Genomic DNA, 22883 nt, shown 5'->3' on the forward strand with positions numbered 1-22883 from the left:
TGTTACTGTATTGGTAAAATTGTGTATGAACTCTGGTTATACTAAAATACATTTTTCCTTAGGCAATATGACAAAATCCACGAGAAGCGGGAGGAAGTTGTGAAACTAATAGAAGAAAAAAATCACGAAACTAAACAGTTCAACGAAAAGATACACATGCTGAAAGAGAAGTGCAGCCAGCGTACACAAAAGGCCCAGGTGTGCTTTCCTATTAGTTACTGGAATGGACATGTTTTTTTTTTATATTGTGTGTTACTTGTATTAATCTTGTGGTAGAGAATTACTGCATAACTCAAAGGGAACCTATTATACAAAATCCACTTTTACAAGGTGTTTGGGCATACACTCGCTTAAAGGGTCATTAGGAATGCCTGTTCAATTTCTCATTAATGCGATTATCTAATCAACCAATCACATGACAGTTGCTTCAATGCATTTAGGGGTGTGGTCCTGGTCAAGACAATCACCTGAACTCCAAACTGAATGTCAGAATGGGAAAGAAAGGTGATTTAAGCAATTTTGAGTGTGGCATGGTTGTTGGTGCCAGACGGGCCGGTCTGAGTATTTTCTCAATCTGCTCAGTTACTGGGATTTTCATGCACAACCATTTCTAGGGTTTACAAAAAGATGTGAAAAGGGACAAACATCCAGTATGCGTCAGTCCTGTGGACAAAATGTCTTGTTGATGCTAGAGGTCAGAGGAGAATGGGCCGACTGATTCAAGCTGATAGAAGCGCAGCTTTGACTGAAATAACCACTCGTTACAACCGAGGTTTGCCGCAAAGCATTTGTGAACCCACAACACACACAAACTTGAGGCAGATGGGCTACAACAGCAGAAGACTCACTTTTGTTCACCAAAATTGGATAGTTGAAGACTGGGAAAATGTTGCCTGGTCTGATGAGTATCAATTTCTCTTGAGACATTCAGATGGTGGAGTCAGAATTTGACGTAAACAGAATAAGAACATGGATCCATCATGCCTTGTTACCTCTGTGGTGGTGTTGTAATGGTGTGGGGGATGTTTTCTTGGCACACTTTAGGCCCCTTATGGCCCTTTTCCATTGCATAGTACGGACGGTTTAGTTTAGTTTGGGTCGGGTCAGCTCACCTCACTTTGGCGTGGTTAGCTTTTCCATCGAGCTTGGTATCACTTCGTAGTGGGAGGGATTATAGGCGTGTCCAGGGTTCTAAATTACACCCGCCAAATGCCGGTTAAAATTCATTTTGGCGGGTGTTAATAAACTTACTAGCCAGTTTGGCCGGTGATGCATGAGGCATTGCATGCAAGATACATAAAGCTTCGTTCTCGGACATTTATCCCTCTGGCAGTACTTCCTACATTTCCCATGAACACTGTGCCTTTGATGTTGATACGCCAATTGGCTGCGCGCAGTTTGCAGCGAAACCAGCGTGAGAAACCATGGAAACGAACTGAGCGCGTCCACCAGAAAACAAAAGGAAGGAGAAGAACAAACGGGCAGAGCATTGAGGATAGACTAAAAGACAGCGGTGTCCCCACACCCCTTTACTGGGGCATGTGCTCCAGTGTAAATCTTTTGTGCCCATGTGTAAATCTCAAGTTTAAATTTTAGCAGTTAACTAGTGTATTCCTTAACAAAGATAATAGCGGCAAAAACAGATCTATATGCAATGCAGTTACCCAATTTACGCTTGTAAAGCGACGAAGCAGTCGCTCTGACGCGTGCACGCATGTATCTTTGTCCACGCGCGTCTTTGCGTTCCTCCGCGCGCGCAACTGCATCCAAAAGGGGACGCCACGCGAATGTGTAATTATGAAAACATGACGAGAAGTAAGTTTCTAAATCATAATGCTAATCTTATTTTTACTCGATCAGTATTGGCTTCTGTAGATGGACATCAGAAATGTTTTGTGCAAAGCAGGGATAGGGAAGCAGAAAGGAGAGATGATGAGTTTAAGGGAGGTAAGACAAACTACATCCTCACCCTGTCAGGTCTCAAACATCAGAGGAAAAATCTTAGGAAAACCTTTTGTCAAGTCTATAGGATTGCATTGTTGCTGAGAAAATCAACAGATGTATGTGTTACACTGTTCTGTATTTGCAGATATGAAATTAATATTTAGTTTACTAATATTTAACTCTAGTACACTACATAAACAGTTAGCAGTAACTGTGACTGAAATTATTTAGCATAGCAGTCATAAAATGACTGGTTTCTTAAAATATTCTTGTAAAAATAAGTTATTAATCATTGCTATCATTGTATAATGTAGAAATTATTTCTCTGCTGTCATTATTTTCAAACATGTTATGCCAAGTATGCCTCCAAACATGTTAATGTTAGGTATGATGAAGATTACACTTAAATATTTTTAAATACATATTTATCTTTCGCAGTACCTGTTGCACTGTAGAATAGTGGGTTAAGCAATGGACATTGTATAGAAGTGTTGCACACTTCTTGCACACAGCAGGCTTTCAAAAAATGGGGGGCCTGTGCCCCAGTAAAGCTTTATGTCTATCAACAGAGAAATTAAGAAAGCTTATGTTTCATCACAAAAATGTTGTCATGTTTTGTCAGGATTGTTGCATGCTCGTGAAAGAAAAAACGAATAATTGTTGGATTCAGTGGCACACATAATTTCTCTTATTTTCACCGGAAAAAATTTGGCTAGTGGAAATGCTGATTGGCTGGTGACTTTAGAAAGTGACCAGCCACTTTGGCTGGTGGTCAAAAAAGTTAATTTGGAACCCTGGGCGTGTCGTTTTATTTTTGTGCTGCCTACTGCTGTGACATAATACAAGTGAGAGCATCGTTGTACATTCCCATACATTTATTTATTTCTCAGTCTGCCACAAAATTAAAATTGGCCACCACAAATAGATGTTTGCTCATCGCGTTTTCACGTCCTCTGTCTCACATGACAATTTCTGTTCAAACACCCGTGGGGTCAGTAGTTGACGCACTCCGCTGAGCCTCATTAAAGTTGCATTTATATATAATATATAATTCTAATATATAATTCTGACATGCTTGTCACAAATGTTCCGCCACAAACTGCAAGTTTGGGAAAAAACTGTTATGGTGTCCCTGATTCTCAACCTGTGGATGTTTTTCATCTCTAAAAGGGAGTTTGGGAACTTATAGCAGAGCACTGATGACAACATGTTGGCTCGAGCGCAAGCTAGCCCTTAGGTAAAGCTAATCTTTACATTATAGTGATGGCGCGTAGTGACGATTCTCTCAGACCAATCAGTGATCTACTGTGTTTTTGCGTCAGGTTTGGTTTCAGCTTGGGTCGCTTGGAACCCCGAGGTGGTACGAAAAAAGTATCGGGTACCACGTACTGCACCTAATGGAGAAGCTCCCAAAAGTAATCTGACCCAAACTAAACCAAACCGTGGGGTACTATGCAATGGAAAAGCGCCATTAGTGCCGATTATTTGGCATTGTTTAAATGCCACGATCAGAAACAATTCTCAGGTAGGCCATGTCCATCCCTTTATAACCACCATGTACCCATCCTCTGGCTACTTCCAGCAGGATAATGCAACATGTCACAAAGCTCGAATCATTTCAAATTGATTTCTTGAACATGACAATGGGTCTCATTCACTAAGCATGCGTACGCGCACATTTGTTCGTGAAATGTGTGTTCGGACGTTTTAACTAACAAATCATGATTCAACTGAAACTTTCATACTAAAATGTATACAAAAAAAAAAAAACTTAAGAACAACTTAGACCACACAAATGCAATAATCATGAACAAGGAAAAATGTATAAAATATATAACACCGATATATATTGTAGGGTTCTTTTTCCTTGTTTGTGATTATATAATGCGTATGTGTGGTCTATAATATATATCATTGTTATATATTTTATATTTTTTCTTTGTACATGATTATTGCGTACATGTGGTTTAAGTTGTTCTTACGTTTTTGCATACATTTAAAATAACGCGTCCGGACGCACATTTTACGAACAAATTTGTCCGTACACATGCTTAGTGAATGAGACCCATTTATACAAGCGCACATATTATGCACATCTATTATGGTGAGCTCCTGCTGTTCTCATAAACTCATATGCTGTGTTAAAGCACTTGTTTGTTTTTTTTCTTAGGAGATCTATGATCATCTTCTTACTACTTTGGAGCAGTACAACAAGCGAATTGAAAGCATTGTTCTGGAGACCAATGCTGATATCTCAAAAATGAAATCCAATTTCTAGACTGTTGCATTGCTTTATTTTTGTTAATATTGAAAGTTTATAAATAAAAGTTTTTTGATGTGTTACTCTGAGGGGGTTCAGATTTTTGGCATGTACTGACATACAAAAATTCACAAAACAAATTAGCTTATACAACAATTTTATTTTTCACTCAGTGCTTATATATATGTGACCCAAAGAAAATGAATAAATTGAAAGTCAATGGGATGAAGTCCACTTAGTGTTTCAATGTTCATTTTTGGAGTGATGATAAAGATGATAATGAGATGAGGTTTAACTCCACAAGGATATTTGAGTGCGATGCAATGTTGATTATCAGCAGTGAGAGAACCAAACAAGAACCTCCAGCTTGCTTTACACTGGGCTTTGAGCTCTCCCAGCAGCACTAATTACGAACACCATGATGAGACATAAGTGACATAAGAAAAAGAATAATACTGAAAAGTCCTTTCTAGAAAAAAACAAATAACTAACATTAGTGTTATTTTTACACAAACAAAAGAGCAGAAAAAAACCCAATCCATACTTACAGTTGAGCAGAAACTCAAAAGTTCTCAACAAGGACTCAGTAAAAATGGAAAGATAGCTTGAGTGGAAACCATGAGGCTTCCCTCTACCAAACAAATTCACTTCTTCTATGGTAGCTCAGCTTATATGCTGGTTACCTCCAGGCACTAGCAGCGCCCTCAAGTTGCTCCTAGAGGTACTACACTACTTTGCAGCTATCCCTAAGAAATCCCCAAAAATAAAAGAAGCAAAAATAATACATAAAAAAAACAGGTAACATCTTGTCTGTTACAACTGTTTTGAGTTTCTTGAAGTTTGTCAAATGTCTTTGTTTTTGTCTTAAGTCTTTTTCCTTGTAAAGTAATTTCTTTAACTATAACCATAATAAATAGAAACACTTAGTAAACTTCCCTAAGTATGCCAACAATTGACTTTTAACACCAGTTTTATACACCTTAGAGCCATGGTTCTTAACGTTATTCCTGGAGGCCCACTGCCAGGGCTGGACTGGGACAAAAATTCGGCCCTGGCATTTTGGCCCAAACTGGCCCACACTACATACACTGCAAAAATTGATTTTCAAGAAAAATGTTTCTTAGTATTTTTGTCTTGTTTTCAGTAAAAATATCTAAAAATTCTAAAATTAAGATGCTTTTTCTTGATAAACAAAACGACCCAAGAAAATAAGTCTAGTTTTTAGACCAAAAATATCAAATTTAATTGATTTTGTGCATTAAACACTAAATGCAAGAAAAATGTGCTTACCCCATTGGCAGATTTGTTTTTGCTTGTTTTATGCACAAAATCACTTAAATTTAAAATGTTTGGTCTAAAAACTAGACTTATTTTCTTGGGTCATTTTGCTAGTCAAGAAAAACCGATTTATTTTAAGAATGTTTAGATATTTTTACTGAAAACAAGAATACTAAGAATTTTTTTTCTTGAAAATAATTTTTTTGCAGTGTATAATTACAAATACCACCCATCTTTGCACGCCTTTAAATATGTATAGCAATAGCAACTCCAATTCCATAAAAGCACTAAACCCATTTAATAGCAGGAAGAAAAGAGTGAGAGTTGACACAACAAACACTTCTAGAACGTGTTATTTATTAATGCAATAAAACTGTATAATCCACCCTTATGAATCCTAAAACAAGCTTCATGCAATTGGCAAAATGTGCCATTGGATTGCTGACTTATTACAAAATACAAGTGCTGCTTACGTTATACATTAATATTGAAAACTGATTATTACTTGCAGTACTTACAGGAAAGTATGCACTACATTCACTGAAGAAAACTTGTGTGATTATTACAGTAATAGAGATTTTTAACATTATCTGTCAAGTGTGTTGTTATACAATAAATATATATCTTTTTCTGTAAGCAGATCTCCTGGATTGTTTGATTTTGCTTGAATTATACGTTTTGAAACAGACAATCAACGAAAAATCTACTAATCAGATACACTCTCGTAGTCACAGAGCAAAGAGTGCAATTATTTTATTGCAGCTTTATCACCATATTTTGTGTTTTTGATTCAGTTTTATCAAGGGGTACCCATCTAAACTTGTGTTTTGAAAGCAGTTCTGCTTACCGCAGTCACTACACTCACTTCTCCCTCGTCTCTCTCCCTCTCCTCACTGAGACTTTGCGTGCTGATGCTGCCAGTGCCACCACCGCCACCATCATCGTCATCATCATCACCAGCGACGCGAGTTGAAGGTCCTGCTGCCGCAGAAAATATTTGTGTTTTTTAACACATTTTGCAGCGTCTGCCTGAAGAGCCTGCTTCTTTTTGTCGCGCAGTTTTTGTGCGCCTCCATTGCGTTTTTTCTCTCTCTCTATTTTGACACGTGAACTGACCGACGATGCACGCTCGCTTGCACAGAGACCAAAGCGGTGATTGGGCCAGCTTAATGTCATTCAAAAAAAAAAAACAATGGGCTGCTGCTTAAATGTGAGTGGGCCGGTCTATCTAGGAAAAGAAAGGATGATGACTGTGCTGGTCAGTCATTGGGCCAGCTTAATGTCGTTTAAAAAAACAAACAACCAATGGGCTGCTGCTTAAATGTCAGTGGGCCGGTCTGTCTAGAAAAAAAGACGTTAACTGGTCTGCTCAGACAAATTATGAGATGTAACGGCCCAAAAAGTACGTCGGCCCACCGGGAAACTGCCCGGTTTGCCAGATGGCCAGTCCGCCCCTGCCCACTGCCCTGCACATTTTGTATGTCTCTTTTGTCTGACAGACTCCGTTCAGTTCATGGAGATCGCTTCTAATGTGTGAAGAAGGTGTGTTAAATAAGGGAGACATACAAAATGTGCAGAGCAGTGGGCCTCCAGGAATAACGTTAAGAACCACTGCCTTAGAGTACCCACTGAATTAGTGGATGTAGATTGTGACTTTCCTGGAAACTTAACTTGCTGTAAAATGTAATTCCAACTGGACAATGTATATCTGTATTAGCTGATTGTAGTTTTACTCTGTTTGTGTGTGCAATATATAAATAAATCTCAAGGTAAATTATGATATTGACTAAAGTGAAGAGAGAGAGTTGACCGGGGTCAATGGGTACAGTATCAAAAACTTCAAATACCTCTTGTTACGGTCGTCCAGGGTCTTTGGCCTAAATGTTAATATAAACTAATTTATTGTATCTTATGGGAAAGCTTTTAGCAGGGTTCCCGCGGGGTCTTAAAAAGTCTAAAATTCAGAAAGTTAAATTTAAGGCCATAAAAAGTCTTAAAAACGGACAGATTTTCATCCTAGGTCTTAAATTTAATTAACCCAAGTATTAAATTTCTTTCCTCTGTTTATTCCCGAAAAGCGTCGTCCGCTAAAAATAAAATATTAATTTAAATTTATTTTTTTATTTATTTGATGCAAAATTCATCAGTTTATTGGAAAAAAGTACGTTTTAAAAGTATGTTCCATGATGTTTTCTTTTTTTAACACAATGTTCGTATACCTTAGCCTACATTATTTGGCAATAAACATGATCTATTTCGAAACAGCCTTGTTAGCAACACAAAACAAACCACGAACAGCCTTTTAATGGTAAATTTTCATTTAATTATTGTGGAATTAGAGAAGCGAATAAATGCGATTGCGGTATAGTGCATATTTATGCATATAACGTATGGGTGGAAAAGTGTAAAACATTTTAACAAGGCACATATCAGCAGCTGACCATACTGATCTTTCCATATTAGTGGTTTTTATTTGTAAAAAAAAATGATATAATAAAAATAAAAAATATAATGTTTTGAGAATTTCTGAGTTCATTGGGTCGCGTTGGTCTTAAATTTTACTCATAATGGTCTTACAAATGTCTTAAGTCTTAAATTTGACTTGGTGAAACCTGCAGCAACCCTGTTTTAGACTCTGATCAAACCAGAGCATTTGGCGTAATGTCAAATAAACCAATCAGAACGTCATCCAACATTCCCTTTTAACGCAAGTGCGCAAGTTCCATGGCGGGTTGGTATTATTATGACGGATTTACCAGGCGCACGCCAGGAGCAGTTTTACAGCCGAGGAGACCGACATTCTTATAAGAGCAGTCAAAGACAGAGAAGTTGTTTTGTATGGGGATAGGAGAAACCCGCCCAAATCAGCGTAGGTTAAACAGGCATGGGAGGAAATAGCCGCAATTGTCTCATCAGCTGGCATCCCCAGGACGTTGCGCCAAGCGCTTCAATGATGTCAGGAGACCGGGGAATCCCAAGCTTGCCAGCATAAATCGGGCACGCCGTGTAACGGGAGGTGGATCTTCCTCTACACAGATGCCAGCAGAGGACATCGCTGCGTCCACCTTCACCGCTGAAAGCCAAGAAACGCAAGCAGTCCAACCCCAAAGTACTCTTACAAATCATTAATATACATTAAGGTTTCTTATGAAAACATTTTAATTATTATTTACGTAAAATAAATATAATACAGCCACACAACAAACTTATGAAAATATTTTAATCGTTATTTGCATGAGAATTTTGTAACGCAGCCACACAATAATTAAAAACTATCACCACGATGCTCAATACAATGATTTCCCTTATCTCGTGTATTAACATTAAGTGTAACAATTTATGATTTGCAAAAATAACTCTTGCATCTGTGTAGATTAGAAAGCAAAGTGTGTGCGCGTTGTGCACGCTATAAATTATGGTCAAGCATGCGCCCTTGAAATTGCATAATGAACAACGCGCCACTGACTTTAAACTTTTTTTGAAACTGCAAAATAGAATCAGGGATGGTTTGCGCCGGAACACGCCTCTTTTTGCGCTGAACCGCCCAGGAAGTGCAAGGTCATTCCCTAGTTTGCCGACGTGCGTCTGTGGAAGGAAAAACCCGCTGTGCGCCGGTGCAAAATACGAATGAAACATGTGTCACTGACAAAGTCAATTGCGCTGGGTGCAAGATAGGGCTAGATTTTGCACTGGAGTGTGAACCGAATGATCTGCCACAATGGGTAAATGTACATTTATGGTTGCTGGCTTGACAATCCTGAATATAAAGACTGACTGGCTAAGGATCCCAAAATGGTAACGAAAGCTAAATGCAAACTTTGTGTAAAATCCCCAACATGGCTGAGACGGCAATTGTAAGCCATATGAAAGGGAAAAAGCACGGCCTCTTGTTTGCAGCATTAACAACATTCATGGCCCAGACCATGGACATAATGCAGGAAGGCAGTTTTGAAGATCGATAAAGGTGTAAAAGACCAATGGAGATTTGACTTGGCTAAGCGAAATTAGGAAGATTTGCAAGCCTTTCAGTTCGTGGGCTAAAAAAAATCAAACAGCCAGGTAACTTGCATGTTTTTGCAAAGACGTTTTACAACTGTATTTTGGGGTAACATTAATTGATTTGTCCCGTAAGTAAACGTTTTTGACTGCTACACTGATCTAACCACTGGCTGATACAACGGGTTTGTTAAACTCACGGGTAAACTTCATGTGGCGCCACAAGAATCTAGAGGCAGGCAGATGACATCAAAATCCAGTGAGAGCGATCCGAGAGGACGGTGCGATCACGGTACTTTGATGTCATCCACCTGTCGTTCTTGCAGTCGCATGTTTGCACGGTCACAAAATCTTAACGTTTGTACATGTTTGACCGCAGTTTAATATAAATCCATTGAAACACAAACAACTGTGCTTTGTGAGGCCCTACAATGGATAGAAATCTGAGAGGAAGAGTTTGTATGAGAGGAGGTCGGGGTGGTCAGCGAAGACAAAAATTTTTTAATATCTGATGAAATCAGAGCTACTGTGATTGACCATGTTCTGCACAAGATTTCTGTTTTGTCTTTTTGTACAAGTGCTAAATGCACAGTTTTTTTGTTGTTTTGCAACATGCATTTAGCCTACAATAAACATTTCTCAAGCTTCATGTCCTGAGCATTGTGTTTTCTATTTTTCTGGGTAGTGTTTAGTGACTGTTCCGTAGTGTGTTTAATTTTGATTGAATCCATTTTGACAAATTTCTGTAAAAATGGGTTTTCTATACCAAGAAAGTGACGAGATGAAAACCACTATTTTCTGTTACAAACTTTCACATAGCATTTCATATATATATATATATATATATCGGATCGAATAGGTAAAGTATTCCTGAGATTAACTAATAAGTTAAATTAAATAGATAGGAACAAGATAGCAAGGAAGAGAGGATTTTTCATGCAAGCACATTTAACCCTAAACAACACAATCTCCATTCACCTCCACCATCTAGACCAGTGGTTTTCAACTCCGTTCCTGTAGGCCCACTGCTCTGCACATTTTGTATGTCTCTCTTATCTGACAGACTTCGTTTAGTTCATGGTGAGCTCTACTAATGAGCAGATGATTTGAATCAGGTGTGTTAAATAAGGGAGACATAGAAAATGTGCAGAGCAGTGGGCCTCCAGGAATAACGTTGCGAACCGCTGACAATCCCGAACATCTTCAATACGCCTCAACTTCACCATCCATCCCTCCCATCGGGAAATGGACCGTCGCAGGTTGGAGACAAGCTCTGACCAACTCTGAAGTTAAGCTCAACTTAACAAGCTTTACATTTCTTTGAGAAAAATCAACATGTCCATCTAAAGTCATCTTCCAAATCAAGTTTCGGTTCCCCTCAAGCTTCAAAACTTAGCAGACCATCAGCAAGTCTGGGCCACGGCCTAGACTCAGCCGTCTCTCACACTGCACTGCCTTTCTTCTCCTTCCAGCCAATCAATGCAAGATCTTTGTTTCCAGCAATCCAATCAGCTACAGGCATGATTTCTCAACCCTCTGTTTTTTCTCTGGCTGCACACGCTGGCATAAGGATTTACATGACCAAAGCTTTTATTGCTTCATGAGAATGACTAACTAATCAACAGCCACATCCCCATCCCTCACTGGTCACATCCTTACTGTTCAGTTTGAAGCTATCTGTTACGTTTTCATTGAACATGGGCCCGCCATGTCGGAGGATGAGCTCTGTGGCCATTTTGTTAAATGCCTCTTCCACATTACTAGAGTCCTTGGCTGAAGTCTCGATGGCAGTCACAAAATCCAGCTGATGAGCCATGGTCTGTGCATCTTCAGAGGGCACTTCACGCAAGTCAGTCAAATCCGATTTATTACCTGACATGCAAAAAAAGATTACATATGGTAAATGATTTAGTCATGACGACATTCTGTCATTTGTGGGTCAATTAAATAATGCTTCTAGTTGAATAACTAGTAAAAAAATTCAATTTAATCCAACACATATTTGTATTTTTGTGGAGATTAAAGTAAAACTTGTTTAGGGCTAGGTGCTGTAACTGTCCCGAGAGTGTTTTCCTGTAGCTCAGTTGGCAGACCATTGCATTAGCAAATTACATGTTCAAGTTCAAGGTGACACACATAATGATAAAATGTATAGCCTGGATGCAGCAGAATCAATGAAAAAATGAAAGCTGTCTGCCAAATGTAAAAAATAAATAAAGGACAAGATTATAGGCATGCAAACATTACTGATACTGGAAAAGAATTTGGTGAATTCAGGTAGACATATCAATACTGTCAGTCCAAATCCGATTTTAGTGAATTTCAAATTGGAATCCAATCACATTTAGAATGCGTGAATGGCCACAAAAAATGCATGAAATCCATTTTTTTCTAAGATGTTTTAGGCTACATCCAGAGGTTCCATCCATTTTCGAAAATCCATATCAGTCTGAACGCTCTGATCGCATTTGTGTAGCTTTTTGGTTACGTCATGTTGTCACGTCAGGTAAACGGACACAACCTCAGGGCAAATTTCTGACTAAATGATAGGGGTGTTTGGGAGAGTCCATTTATTGGGGAATATAGTTTCTACAATGTCAGACGTCGAGGCAGATTGTCGTTCCAGCACAATGTCATTGCCATAGAAACAGTGCAGATATGGACTGACGGTGTGAACAACGAGGCTGTTTACACTTGGCATTAACATGTGTTTTCGTTGATCGGATCACAAGTGGAAGACACTGCATCTTGGCGCATCTCTAACTCTCGCCCATGTGCAGAGAGCTGCGCTCTGTCCGAAGTCAGATCACTAGGTAGTAATCCTGTTTATGATATGCATTTCAAAGAGTTGAAGCAATACAACTTAATTTCGATCGATTTATATCTCACAGCACTTTGTGACAGTCAGGAAATATTTTATTTATTTATTTATTTATTTATTTGTGTTTATGGGCACGGTTTTCCTCTTTTTTCGTGTTGCTGAGCACACCTTTCAATTTGATGTATTTCTAAACTAACTTTAAGGGTCGGGGTTTGGGTTAGGATGTATGAAATCTAACAGTAAAAAAAACCTATGACAAAGAACCTGAGACACAGAAAAAAACATATGCAAAAACACAAAAACAAATTAACACAAAAAAATTGATCTCAATTTCATGACTATATCACAAAATGAGACTAATTTATGAATTTTGCTTGTTCATGTCAACTAATGCAGTTAAGTAATGTTAAAAGAATATTATTGTGATGTGGTTTTTACTTGATGGTAACAATCATAAATATTTTAATATGACATATGTAGATATTTCAATATACAGTATAAAATCAACACATACACTAATAACATGCTACAACATACATTCTAAGAACTCTGAAAATGTGTTTGTACTCACCAATTAAAAGAGGAACTATGTTGGAACCACCATATTTCTTCACATCCTCCATCCACTTGGGCACAGACATAAAAGAGGATCGCTTTGTGATATCATAAGTGATGATGGCACCATTGGCACTGCGATAGTAACTCTGTGTGATGGTGCGAAAACGCTCCTGTCCAGCTGTATCCCATATCTGTAACTATAACACAAAATCATAAACAAAACATATCAAATTTAAAGTATACCTTGAATGTTACTTTGAATAAAATTGCCATTTCTGGACCGTTCTAAATACCATTTATGTTACCATTATGCCTGATTGCTCGAACAGAGACTAACATCACTGCATCTATTAGGGATGTGCATGAATGTCATTTATTCATTTCGATTCATCCATAGGTCTGAAAAACTAGTACTCGATTAACTGGGGGCAGGGCAATCACATGTGCGTCATGGTGAAAATAAAATGATTTTATAAAAAAAAAACTCAAATAAAACTTAATTTTGAAGAAACTATGAAAGAACAATGAACACATGCTAGATTATTAATGAATTGAATGTTTTACACAGAAACCTCTAACAGGAATAGCTGCGTGATGAAGTGAAACTGAAGGGTTAATAAACACATTCTGAAGCGCTTTCTTTATAACACATAATATTAAGTCCAGGGGCGCCACTAGCAATAGGGCTTGGGCGCCGCGTTGCATTCTGGGACGTGGGGGCCATGTTGATGGCCTCGCCAATGTAAACATACAGCAAGTCGAACGAGGAGAAGCAGCAGAGTTGGGAGAATTAAAAGAAAGAAAAAAGATGTTAAAATCCAGAAAAGGATGTGGAATTTACTGGGATACGTTAAACAGGGAAGCAGGGACCGGTATGTGGACAAAATCGGAACAATTAATGGTTTGGATCCATATGAAGAAAGAGTGAATAAAGAGCCTTTTTAAGATAACAGTGTGGTTGTTGTAAGAGCACGATTTCATGCCAATATGTAAGCAAAGTCACGTACGACCTAGCTTCACAACTAGTATCAGATAATGCAGTAGTTTTTGTAGTAAAGCTGTTTTTGCTGTCAGCAGGGGGATAGCAACAGAAAGATGTTGAAATTTTCCCGTATTTTGGGCGAGTAAACTGGGACATTTCCCTTATTTTCAATGTTCAATAATGACTTAAACTATATAAATAAATATTCAGATGTTATACTTCACTGTCGTATATATAAATGTCATTTTTATGTCATGTATGAGGTATACAAATTACTGGGGGTTGAGGTTAATGTTTGGTTTCCCACATTGAATAAAACATAATCAAGTGTTGTCCTTATCTGTCATTTTTAATGTAAATGACTTTTAATGTGTTACTATATACAGCAACGGTTTACCATGGTTGAAAAAATAACGAAAAATTAATCAAATTAAGACACACGATTGAGAGAAAGTATGTCTATAAACAGAGCGCAGCAGTCCGAGTAGCAGTAAAGGAGGCAATCATCATGGCCGCCATGACAAGTAATGACGTCACAATGCCCAAACCTTATTCTGGGCCCTATGAAAGAATATGAGGTTGGGCCCCCTATCACTCCCATTTCCAAATACAAGCCAATCTAGCTATCTAAAATCTTTGTCTGCTGCAAATTAATAATGCAAACCTATTACGTTTGCTATTGTTTTTCAACACTATAATCAGTGTTTAGTCTGACATAAAACGAGTAGACTATAAAGTACTGAGTAAACACGACCCAGTCACACCTCGTGTTTAATCCAACCAGCTGTCCCTTTAACTCTGGTGAGATCCTGATACACATATTATATTTTTATATTAAAATGTGGCCACGTTTAATTAATTCGTTCCCTCGTTTAAGTTAAATCGTGGCCACGTTTTATTAACTCGGTCCCTCGTTTAAGTTGAATCGTGGCCACGTTTTATTAATTAGTGCCCAGAATTTCATTTAAACCATCGGGAAATTAACACAATGCTAACACTAGGCCTGTTGCCTAGGTTTATCATGGAATGTAGATTTCCTGATCTTTTGCTTCATTAAAGGGATGGTTCACACAAAATTAAAATTCTGAAAAATGTTGTTCTAAACCTGTACGAATTTCCATTTTCTGATGAACTCAAAAGAAGATATTTTGATAAATGATGGTAAGCACACAGCTGATTGTAACCATTGACTTCAATAGTAGGAATAAAAACAACATGATGGAATTCAATGGATATACCATTAATTGTGTGCTTACCAAAATGTATCAAAATATCTTATTTTGTGTTTATCAAAATAAAATAAACTTATACAGGTTTAGAACATAAGGGTGAGTAAATGGTGACAGAATAATCTTTTTTGGGTGAATCCCTTTAACAGAAATACAGCAGAAATGTTTAAAATTCACCCTTATTATGTTTACATCCTAAAATGCATTCATACATGCTTTCTTGATACACAGTTACACATAATTTTCTTTCATGGACTATGGACCCCCTGAAATAGCTTTGGCCACCCCCTGGCCTGAAATCACTGATACATCCTTTAAAGTATATAATTAAGAATGTTTTTGGCATTTATTTGAGATACATTATGTTTTTTATTAATCAAGCAACAGAAACTAATCATTCAATTAATCGTCAGATTAGTCGACTAATCGGAAAAATAGTTGACAGATTAATCGTTTAATAAATAGTCGTTTACCCCAGCTCTAGCTAACACATCTATTAAAAGATTAAATTCACTATACACATACTGAAGCTTATTGCAGCTCAATGCATTAATACATTGCTATTAAGGATAACATTTATACACCTTATGTATAATTAAAAAAAACACATCGGGACATTAACATGACGCTTAACGCATAAATACAGTGCTATTTTAAGATCAAGTTTGCCTTAACACAACCTAAGGGACATTAACATGACGCTTAAAGGCGTTCCAAGCGAATCTGTGTGTTGATTTTTGAAATTAGTTTTCAAACAAACTGAGCGTAGTTAACTCTTCCCCCTCCCCCTCCCTTCCGTGCTTTCATGAACACGCCCAAACCCAACCCCCAAATCCTTCTTGGCATTTATTGGTTAGAATACTTTGTTATGGTTTCTGCTGTAGGTTCGGCCAGTTTGTTATTATTGCAGTTTGTGGAGGCAGGGCTGTCTACAGAGATTGCGGTATTTTTACAGTTTGATCAGCGGACAGGAAGCAAGCAGATAGTGTGGAGATGTTTGCTGTATGTAACAAGAAAATTTTTATGGTCTAAAACGCGTGAATTCGCTTAGAGAACCTTTAATGCATGCTAATGCATTAAACACAGTGCTATTAAAAGATCAAAATCACTATATACATTATTATTTAGTCATATACATATACGTTTTATTTATTCCTGCCCAAAATTAAAAAATATATTGGGACATTAATGTGATGCAGTAATTAATTAAACTAAATAATTCAGTGGCTTAAATATCACTAAAATAAATAATTAAAATAACTTAATGAAATCTCTTTTTGTCACTAGGGTGATTTTTTTGTTGGACAAACCAAAATAAATGACTAAAAAATAAACAGATATTTTGTGTAAAATGTACAGATATTATTTAGGTGTATACATCAAATAAAATAAGTATTTAACTAACAGATTGTTTCTAATAAATATACTTAATATTTGTTGTAAATTTGAATCAATATATTTGAAAATGTCACCCTTATATATTTTCGTTTTTAAAACTGTAATAATTGCTCATTTCAAGTTAATATATGTATTTATAATATATATAATATAATATATAACTAAAAAAAATTAGAAAGTTTAGTAAGTAAGTTTTCTAACTTATGATTTACTCAATATCCTTTAGTATAGCATTTTTATCACATTATACGTTGAAAGTTTCAATGCCTACTGAGATGTACAGTATGTGTGCATTTATGTCATGTATTTTTATTGTTCTTAATGGTAAGTTGATTATTTTTACAGTAATCATTTTATATGTATAATATTTATTATGTATGCAAACATAACATTTTTAAAACAAACAGTAGAGAAAAAAAAGAAAAAGCCAGCTATATATGTTAAAAGACATACCCTAATATAAAACGGTAACGTATGAAATATTTAATAAATTGTATTATAGAATACATGATATTATTGCTTTTTAGTATATACAATTCAAATCTTTAATCTTTTTAAATAAATTATAAACGTAACGTGATGAAAACGCTAATTTTATTTCCGCTGATTTCTAAAAACTGTTGCACAGTGGCGCCGCGATAGCGTCTTGCACTCAACCAACGCTAAGAGAGAACTTACGAATGGTCCAGACCAACCTTACAAACTGTGACTTACAGAAGATATACTTATCGTACGAAAGTTTTGGGAATCGTGCCATAGAGTTAAGAGAGAGGTTAAGGAATAGGTTAAGAACTACTTAGCGATAAGAACGTTTTGGTGAACCGAGCCCAGATCCTCATATAGCACTCTATCAATGAGTCAGCTCACGTTAATGTCCCAGTTTTTTTTATGAAATTCTGGGCAGGAGTTAATAAAACTGTATATACACGACCCATAAGGTGTATGAATTTTATATGCATTGAGCTGCGATAAGCTAGCCTGGGTGCCAGCCGATCTTAGCCCCGCCCACAACATTTTGAGGAACGGGAAGATCGGTCTGGAGTTTCACCGTTGAGTTGCTACTATGCTCGACCCAAAGCTGGTCGAACCAATCAAATTGTCAGGGCGGGCTTTATATGATGATGGACAGATGATCAGTAACGTAAATCAACCACGTCACCAAAGAGCGCGTGTGTTGAATCTGTTGTTTACAACGAAATGGCTGCCGCGGTAGAAATCAGATGTGTGGACTCTGACATTGAGTCTGTTCTAAAAGATATCGACAGAGCATTGATTTTAAAAGAGGAACAGAGAAACGCGAGCAAGGCATTTGTTGATGTTTTTGCCGTCCTACGGGATTCGACAAAAGTTGTCGCACTTATGAAAGATCAAGTTAAAGAAGCAACTAAAATGGGTATCACGGCGATGCAACTCGGTGTGCACGACGAGATGGATATAACAAGCAAACGTAATGGGTATCGTCGTGGATGAAGTTCAACTAATGTACAAATGGTAAGAGATAGTCTTACTGTATGACTTAATGTGATATAAATGAAATGTTGTAAACATAGTAGGTGTTGATGTACGTTCGCAAACTCAGACTTGTAGTGTGTGTCGTAGCGAAATAACTAGCAGTTCGGTCAAGCTGCAAATACGTCATTTCAACATACGTCTCACACCCCGTTGCTCTGATTGGTCGTAGGTCTATCCAATTGAGTGCAGAGGCATTTTTCGGTTGAGACACGCCTCATAATTATAGCTCAATGGAGCGGTATCAGACTCAAATTCTGACTAGAATTGAGTATGACAACGTCAGGCTAGCGATAAGCATGTTCCAATGATTTTAATGAAATTCTGGGCAGGAATTTATAAAACTGCATTTAGTATGCGTCAATTTACAACAAATATTAAGGATATTTATTAGAAATAATTTGTTAGTTAAATTTTTATTTTCTTTGATGTATACACCTAAATACTATCTGTACAGTTTACACAAAATTTCTGTTTATTTTTTAGTCATTTATTTTGGTTTGTCCAACTAAAAAAAAATCACCCAAGTGACATAAAGAGATTTTATTAAGTTATTTTATTTTAGTGATATTTAAGCCCCTGAATTATTTAGTTTAATTAATTCCTGCGTCACATTAATGTCCCAATATGTTTTTTTAATTCTGGGCAGGAATAAATAAATGTATATGACTTATTAATAAGGTATATAGTAAACTTGATCTTTAAATAGCACTGTATTTATGCGTTAAGCGTCATGTCAAGCAAGAAAATAATTACAAGAAAATATCAAAACGACGGTGAAAGACGGTGTCGCGGTGGGCAAGTGATCTAACCGGTGAAAGGCTGAAGCACCGGTAATCACCGTTTCACTGACTATCGCAACAAGCCTATCATCAGTTATTCTCGTGTTGTAGGGCTGTGCAAAAAATCGACTGCGATTATCATGCGCGTGTCATCAGTAAAGCCGGTTCCGTGATTAGAAGTAAATCGCCATCAGCTGCTTTCAGATGGAGCGGCATTTATTAAACAGACCCGTAGTTCACCGAGAAGCTAGGCAAAATCGCATAGAAAATCGGAATCGATTTTCCTCGATTATGAACCCGATTTTGCCTAGCTTCTCGGTGAACTACGGGTCTGTGTAATAAATGCCGCTCCATCTGAAAGCAGCTGATGGCGAATTCATACTAATCACCGAACCGGCTTTGACACTGATGACACGCGCATGATAATCGCAGTCGATTTTTTGCACAGCCCTATCGTGTTGTTACAAACATTTACAAATGTTTTCTTTGTTTTGCTGAACACAAAATAAGATATTTTGAGCAATGATTGTAACCATGTTTTTGAGCACCACTTACTTTCTACTATGGAAGTGAATGGTGCTCCTCTCTGCTTGGTTACAAATATCTTCCTGTGTGTTCATAAAACAAAGAAATTTATACAGGTTTGTAACAACTTGAGGGTGACTAACTAATGATAAAATATTTATTTTGGGTGAATTATTCCTTTAAGGCATAAAAAGAGGACTTGTGAAGACTCATTTTCAGATGAACTTTATTTGAATCATTAGTCAAGAGTTTTGTTGTCGCATCAATCAAACTCCCAAATCCCAGGCAGACCTATATAAAAGGGTCTGACTTTTAAAAATAATATAGCAACAGGACTCCAAAATGGGCTCTAGTTTAGATCAGAAATTGTTTATAGTTTGAATAACTGCTAAAAAAAACTTTGACCTCTTTATCGATCTCTTCAAGCATTTTCACTTGTATTTTCTCCACGTCATAAGTGCCAACGTTTAAAGTTAAAAGACCTGACTCCTCCCATACAAACACTTACTACGGTTACTACGGTTTTTCACAAATCAGTTCGATCACAAATGTTACTACTAGGAAAAATACCATGGTAACTTGTCACTATGATAACTTCGTATTGCCTTGATATGGAAAGGAAAGAATCCAGCTTAAAACTGTTAGAAAGCACAGTTTCTCTGCATTTTAATTACATTAATTTAATAACATGTGTTTTTACAATAACTGCATAAACTATAATGAACTGAAAAAAGTACAGAATATATAAAATTCTCTAGTTCATTTCTGTGTAAACTTTGTCACCAAAGTGCCGTAAAACTGTTAAAGGATGGTGATCTTTGCAACAGAGGCATAACATTTTAAGGCAAAGATTTGAAAGTGAATAAATGTTAACTAACTATACGCTGGATAGCACGGCCTACAGCCAGGGCAGGACTTAACAGGGTGGAGGCCCCTGGGCTTGAATAAATTTTGGGCCCTACACTATCAGAACAAAAGCTGTCACTGGGACGGTACCCTTTAAATGGTTCGTAATATTGACCATTTAGGTACAGATATAGGCACATTTGTACCCATTATATGCACTCTTTAGGTTACAAAGGTGTACTACTTGAAAGGGTACCACCCCAGTGACAGCTTGTGTAAATTATCTTCTGAGAGTGCACACATACAGTAAACAACCTAAAATAAAGAATATATCATAGAACTATATTTTAGGGAAGTTTCCCGACATGGTTTAGATTAATCCAGCACTAGGCCTATTGCTAGGTTATATTAGGGCATTCAAGTAGTTTTTACAAACAAACCTTACAAAAAACATGATTGGTGTGCGTCAAACATGCATTTTAGTCTGGGACTAGGATAAGACCTGTCTAGGAAACTGCCCCTATGTCTCTATAGCAGAACATAAACCCAGTCTAAAATTAAATCATGTATTTTTAGGGATGTTACAAATCCAGATTAATCATGCACATTAAAAAATACCCCATAACAACATTTAAAATCATTGTGTAAGAAAAGAATGATATGTCTTGATAAACATTCACCTTATTACAAACCATATAATGTTATAAACATAATCAACAAGTGTACTTTGTGCATATAGCCTAAGTGGTGCAGTGTTTAAGAATGAAAAACAAAAGATTTTAGGATGTTATTTAATAATTATGACAAGACCATCATGTAATATTAGACACCAAAAACCAAAGTGGAGAAGATGATCATTAATTAATTTTTGCGTCTGATATGAACGTAATACATTAAAACCTTGAACGTAGATATAAAAATGAACACTTTTCAGAAGTTTAAACTGTGATTCTGTTAGCAAACATGCTGAAAGAGAAACTACAGGAAAGTTAGGCTAGCTAGTGGATTATATCAAAAACCATCAGGACATCAACATGGCCATAATTTAGTGAATCCTCACCTCCAGATGAAGTAATAAACTGGACTGATGATATAAATGTTGACATAATCATGTGCGTTGTTAACTCTCCGGATTTTGTTATGTTTCGTAGCTCTGCTCCACTCGTTTATTTCTCCACAGGCACTGTTTGGTGTCGTGTGAGCTGCAGACTGCGAGCAGATTGGATTTCATTTGGCGCTACGCAGACCGCTTGGTGATGTCAAAGTACCGCGAGAGCGATTAGAAAGCAGACTTCTCTGTGTGATTTCTCGAATTGCTCTCGCGGTACTCTGATTTCATTCTTTTGGCTGTTGTTAAACAACATGAATACACCCGTCTGCTTTACAGTCACTTTTGCGATTTGATTTCATATGATGATCGGATCGCGCAGTGCCGCATGAAGTCACATGCACCAAATACCTAATAGCCGACTGTATATGAGGTTAAACCCGCCAAAGTAGCAAGTGAAGCGTGCGAATGGTGAGTGATTCAGATGTCAATTTATGAATGAAAGTGTCAAAGGTTTGTCACACACTGTAAGTATTTTCAAGCTTTTTTAAATGGGTATATGGAAATCCTTGACCATTAGTGGGTAAATTGCGTATAACGGCGTATCACGTTAGATTACTAACAAACAAGAAAAAACAGAGTTACAAGACCATAGCCTACTCTAGTAATCTTTTTCATACTGAGCGCTTCATTTTCGCGTTGCTCTTTCTCATTATCTGTAAAGCTCATTCATGACTCCCATTTCGCGTATTTGCTATTATACTAGCATTTATGGTTTTCAAAAGCGGTAAACTCAGCGCATCATATTCAGCACCAAGATGACTGACATATATATATTAACGAATTAAATGCAGCACCAAACAATTCCGCACCAACCAATAGGCTGTAAAATAAAAAATGAAAACGACTGAACAAATCAAACGAACGCAAGCAAGCAAGCACGGAGGCCCCTATTGGCCGAGGCCCCTGGGCTCAAGCCCAATCAAGCCCAATGGTAAGTCCGGCCATGCCTACAGCACTAACCTTCACCCTTTTCCCCTGTATTTCCAGCGTCTTCATAGTAAAATCCACTCCAATTGTGCTGCCCTGTTTCTCCATGAAAATGCCGGTCTTAAATCGCTGAACCACACAAGTTTTTCCGACACCGACATCTCCAACCAGAACTATCTTGAAAACAAAATCGTAGCTGTCATCAGACTCCTGTAATGACATAGCTGTGCGGTGAGCTGAAGATGATGACTGTGATTATTACTGTGACTGACGTGGAGAAACACACAAACACAGACAGCACCTGTAACATGCCAATGGGGGGGCTCAAGATGGCGGCGTGAGCAGTTGTGTGTTTTGGAGCTGAGAAACAAAAGTAAGGTTTACTCATTTCTAAAAACATAAAATGTTGTAAACTGGCAAAAATCAACTGATTAAAGCAACAACCAAGGTACAAGGCGTTTGTTGGAAGACATGGTCATTGAAAATTGACACAAGGTAATATTGGGATACGGTCGCGTGCTAACTTTGGAAAGACGATACAATGCAGGACTTTCTTGAAATTGAGATGGAGTCTGCTGCAAAGGAAAAGAGGCAATTACAAGACGCTCACTCATATGCATGCAAAGTGAAAGATGGAGGTAACTGCACATCTGACCCAAACACGCCAATTAAACAGTCAAAAAAGAAGTCCAGGACCAATGAAGGAAATGAACCGTC

At 37.3% G+C, this 22883-nt stretch overlaps 2 protein-coding genes across 6 annotated transcripts in view; one reads left to right on the plus strand and one right to left on the minus strand.

The window, feature by feature from the left end:
• The window catches only part of LOC135758158 (kinetochore protein Nuf2-like), a 38486-nt gene extending 33315 nt beyond the window's left edge, over positions 1 to 5171 (plus strand). For 3 of the 4 annotated variants that reach the window (XM_065273018.2, XM_065273019.2, XM_065273017.2), the window contains exons 13-14: positions 63 to 198; positions 4115 to 5170. In XM_065273018.2, the coding sequence (XP_065129090.1) occupies positions 63 to 198; positions 4115 to 4222 (244 nt within the window). In that variant the 3' untranslated portion in view covers positions 4223 to 5170. Of the gene's footprint in view, positions 1 to 62; positions 199 to 4114 lie in introns of all 4 variants that reach the window. The other variant, XM_065273016.2, reaches the window with a different exon arrangement.
• Positions 5172 to 11054: 5883 nt separating this feature from the next.
• On the minus strand, positions 11055 to 22476 carry LOC135758151 (ras-related protein Rab-43-like). Of its 2 annotated transcripts, none has more exons than XM_073811773.1 (3): positions 22200 to 22476; positions 12871 to 13048; positions 11055 to 11350 (listed from the first exon to the last, which is right to left on the minus strand). In XM_073811773.1, exons 1-3 carry the CDS (start codon positions 22386 to 22388, stop codon positions 11097 to 11099), a joined length of 621 nt encoding a protein of 206 aa, XP_073667874.1. In that variant the 5' UTR covers positions 22389 to 22476; the 3' UTR covers positions 11055 to 11096. The 2 variants fall into 2 exon arrangements, with proteins under 2 accessions (XP_073667874.1, XP_065129083.1); XM_065273011.1 differs by having other exon boundaries at positions 12871 to 13054.
• Between the last annotated feature and the right edge of the window lie 407 nt (positions 22477 to 22883).

Source organism: Paramisgurnus dabryanus, chromosome 14 (genome assembly GCF_030506205.2).
Source record: "Paramisgurnus dabryanus chromosome 14, PD_genome_1.1, whole genome shotgun sequence".
NCBI lineage: Eukaryota > Metazoa > Chordata > Actinopteri > Cypriniformes > Cobitidae > Paramisgurnus > Paramisgurnus dabryanus.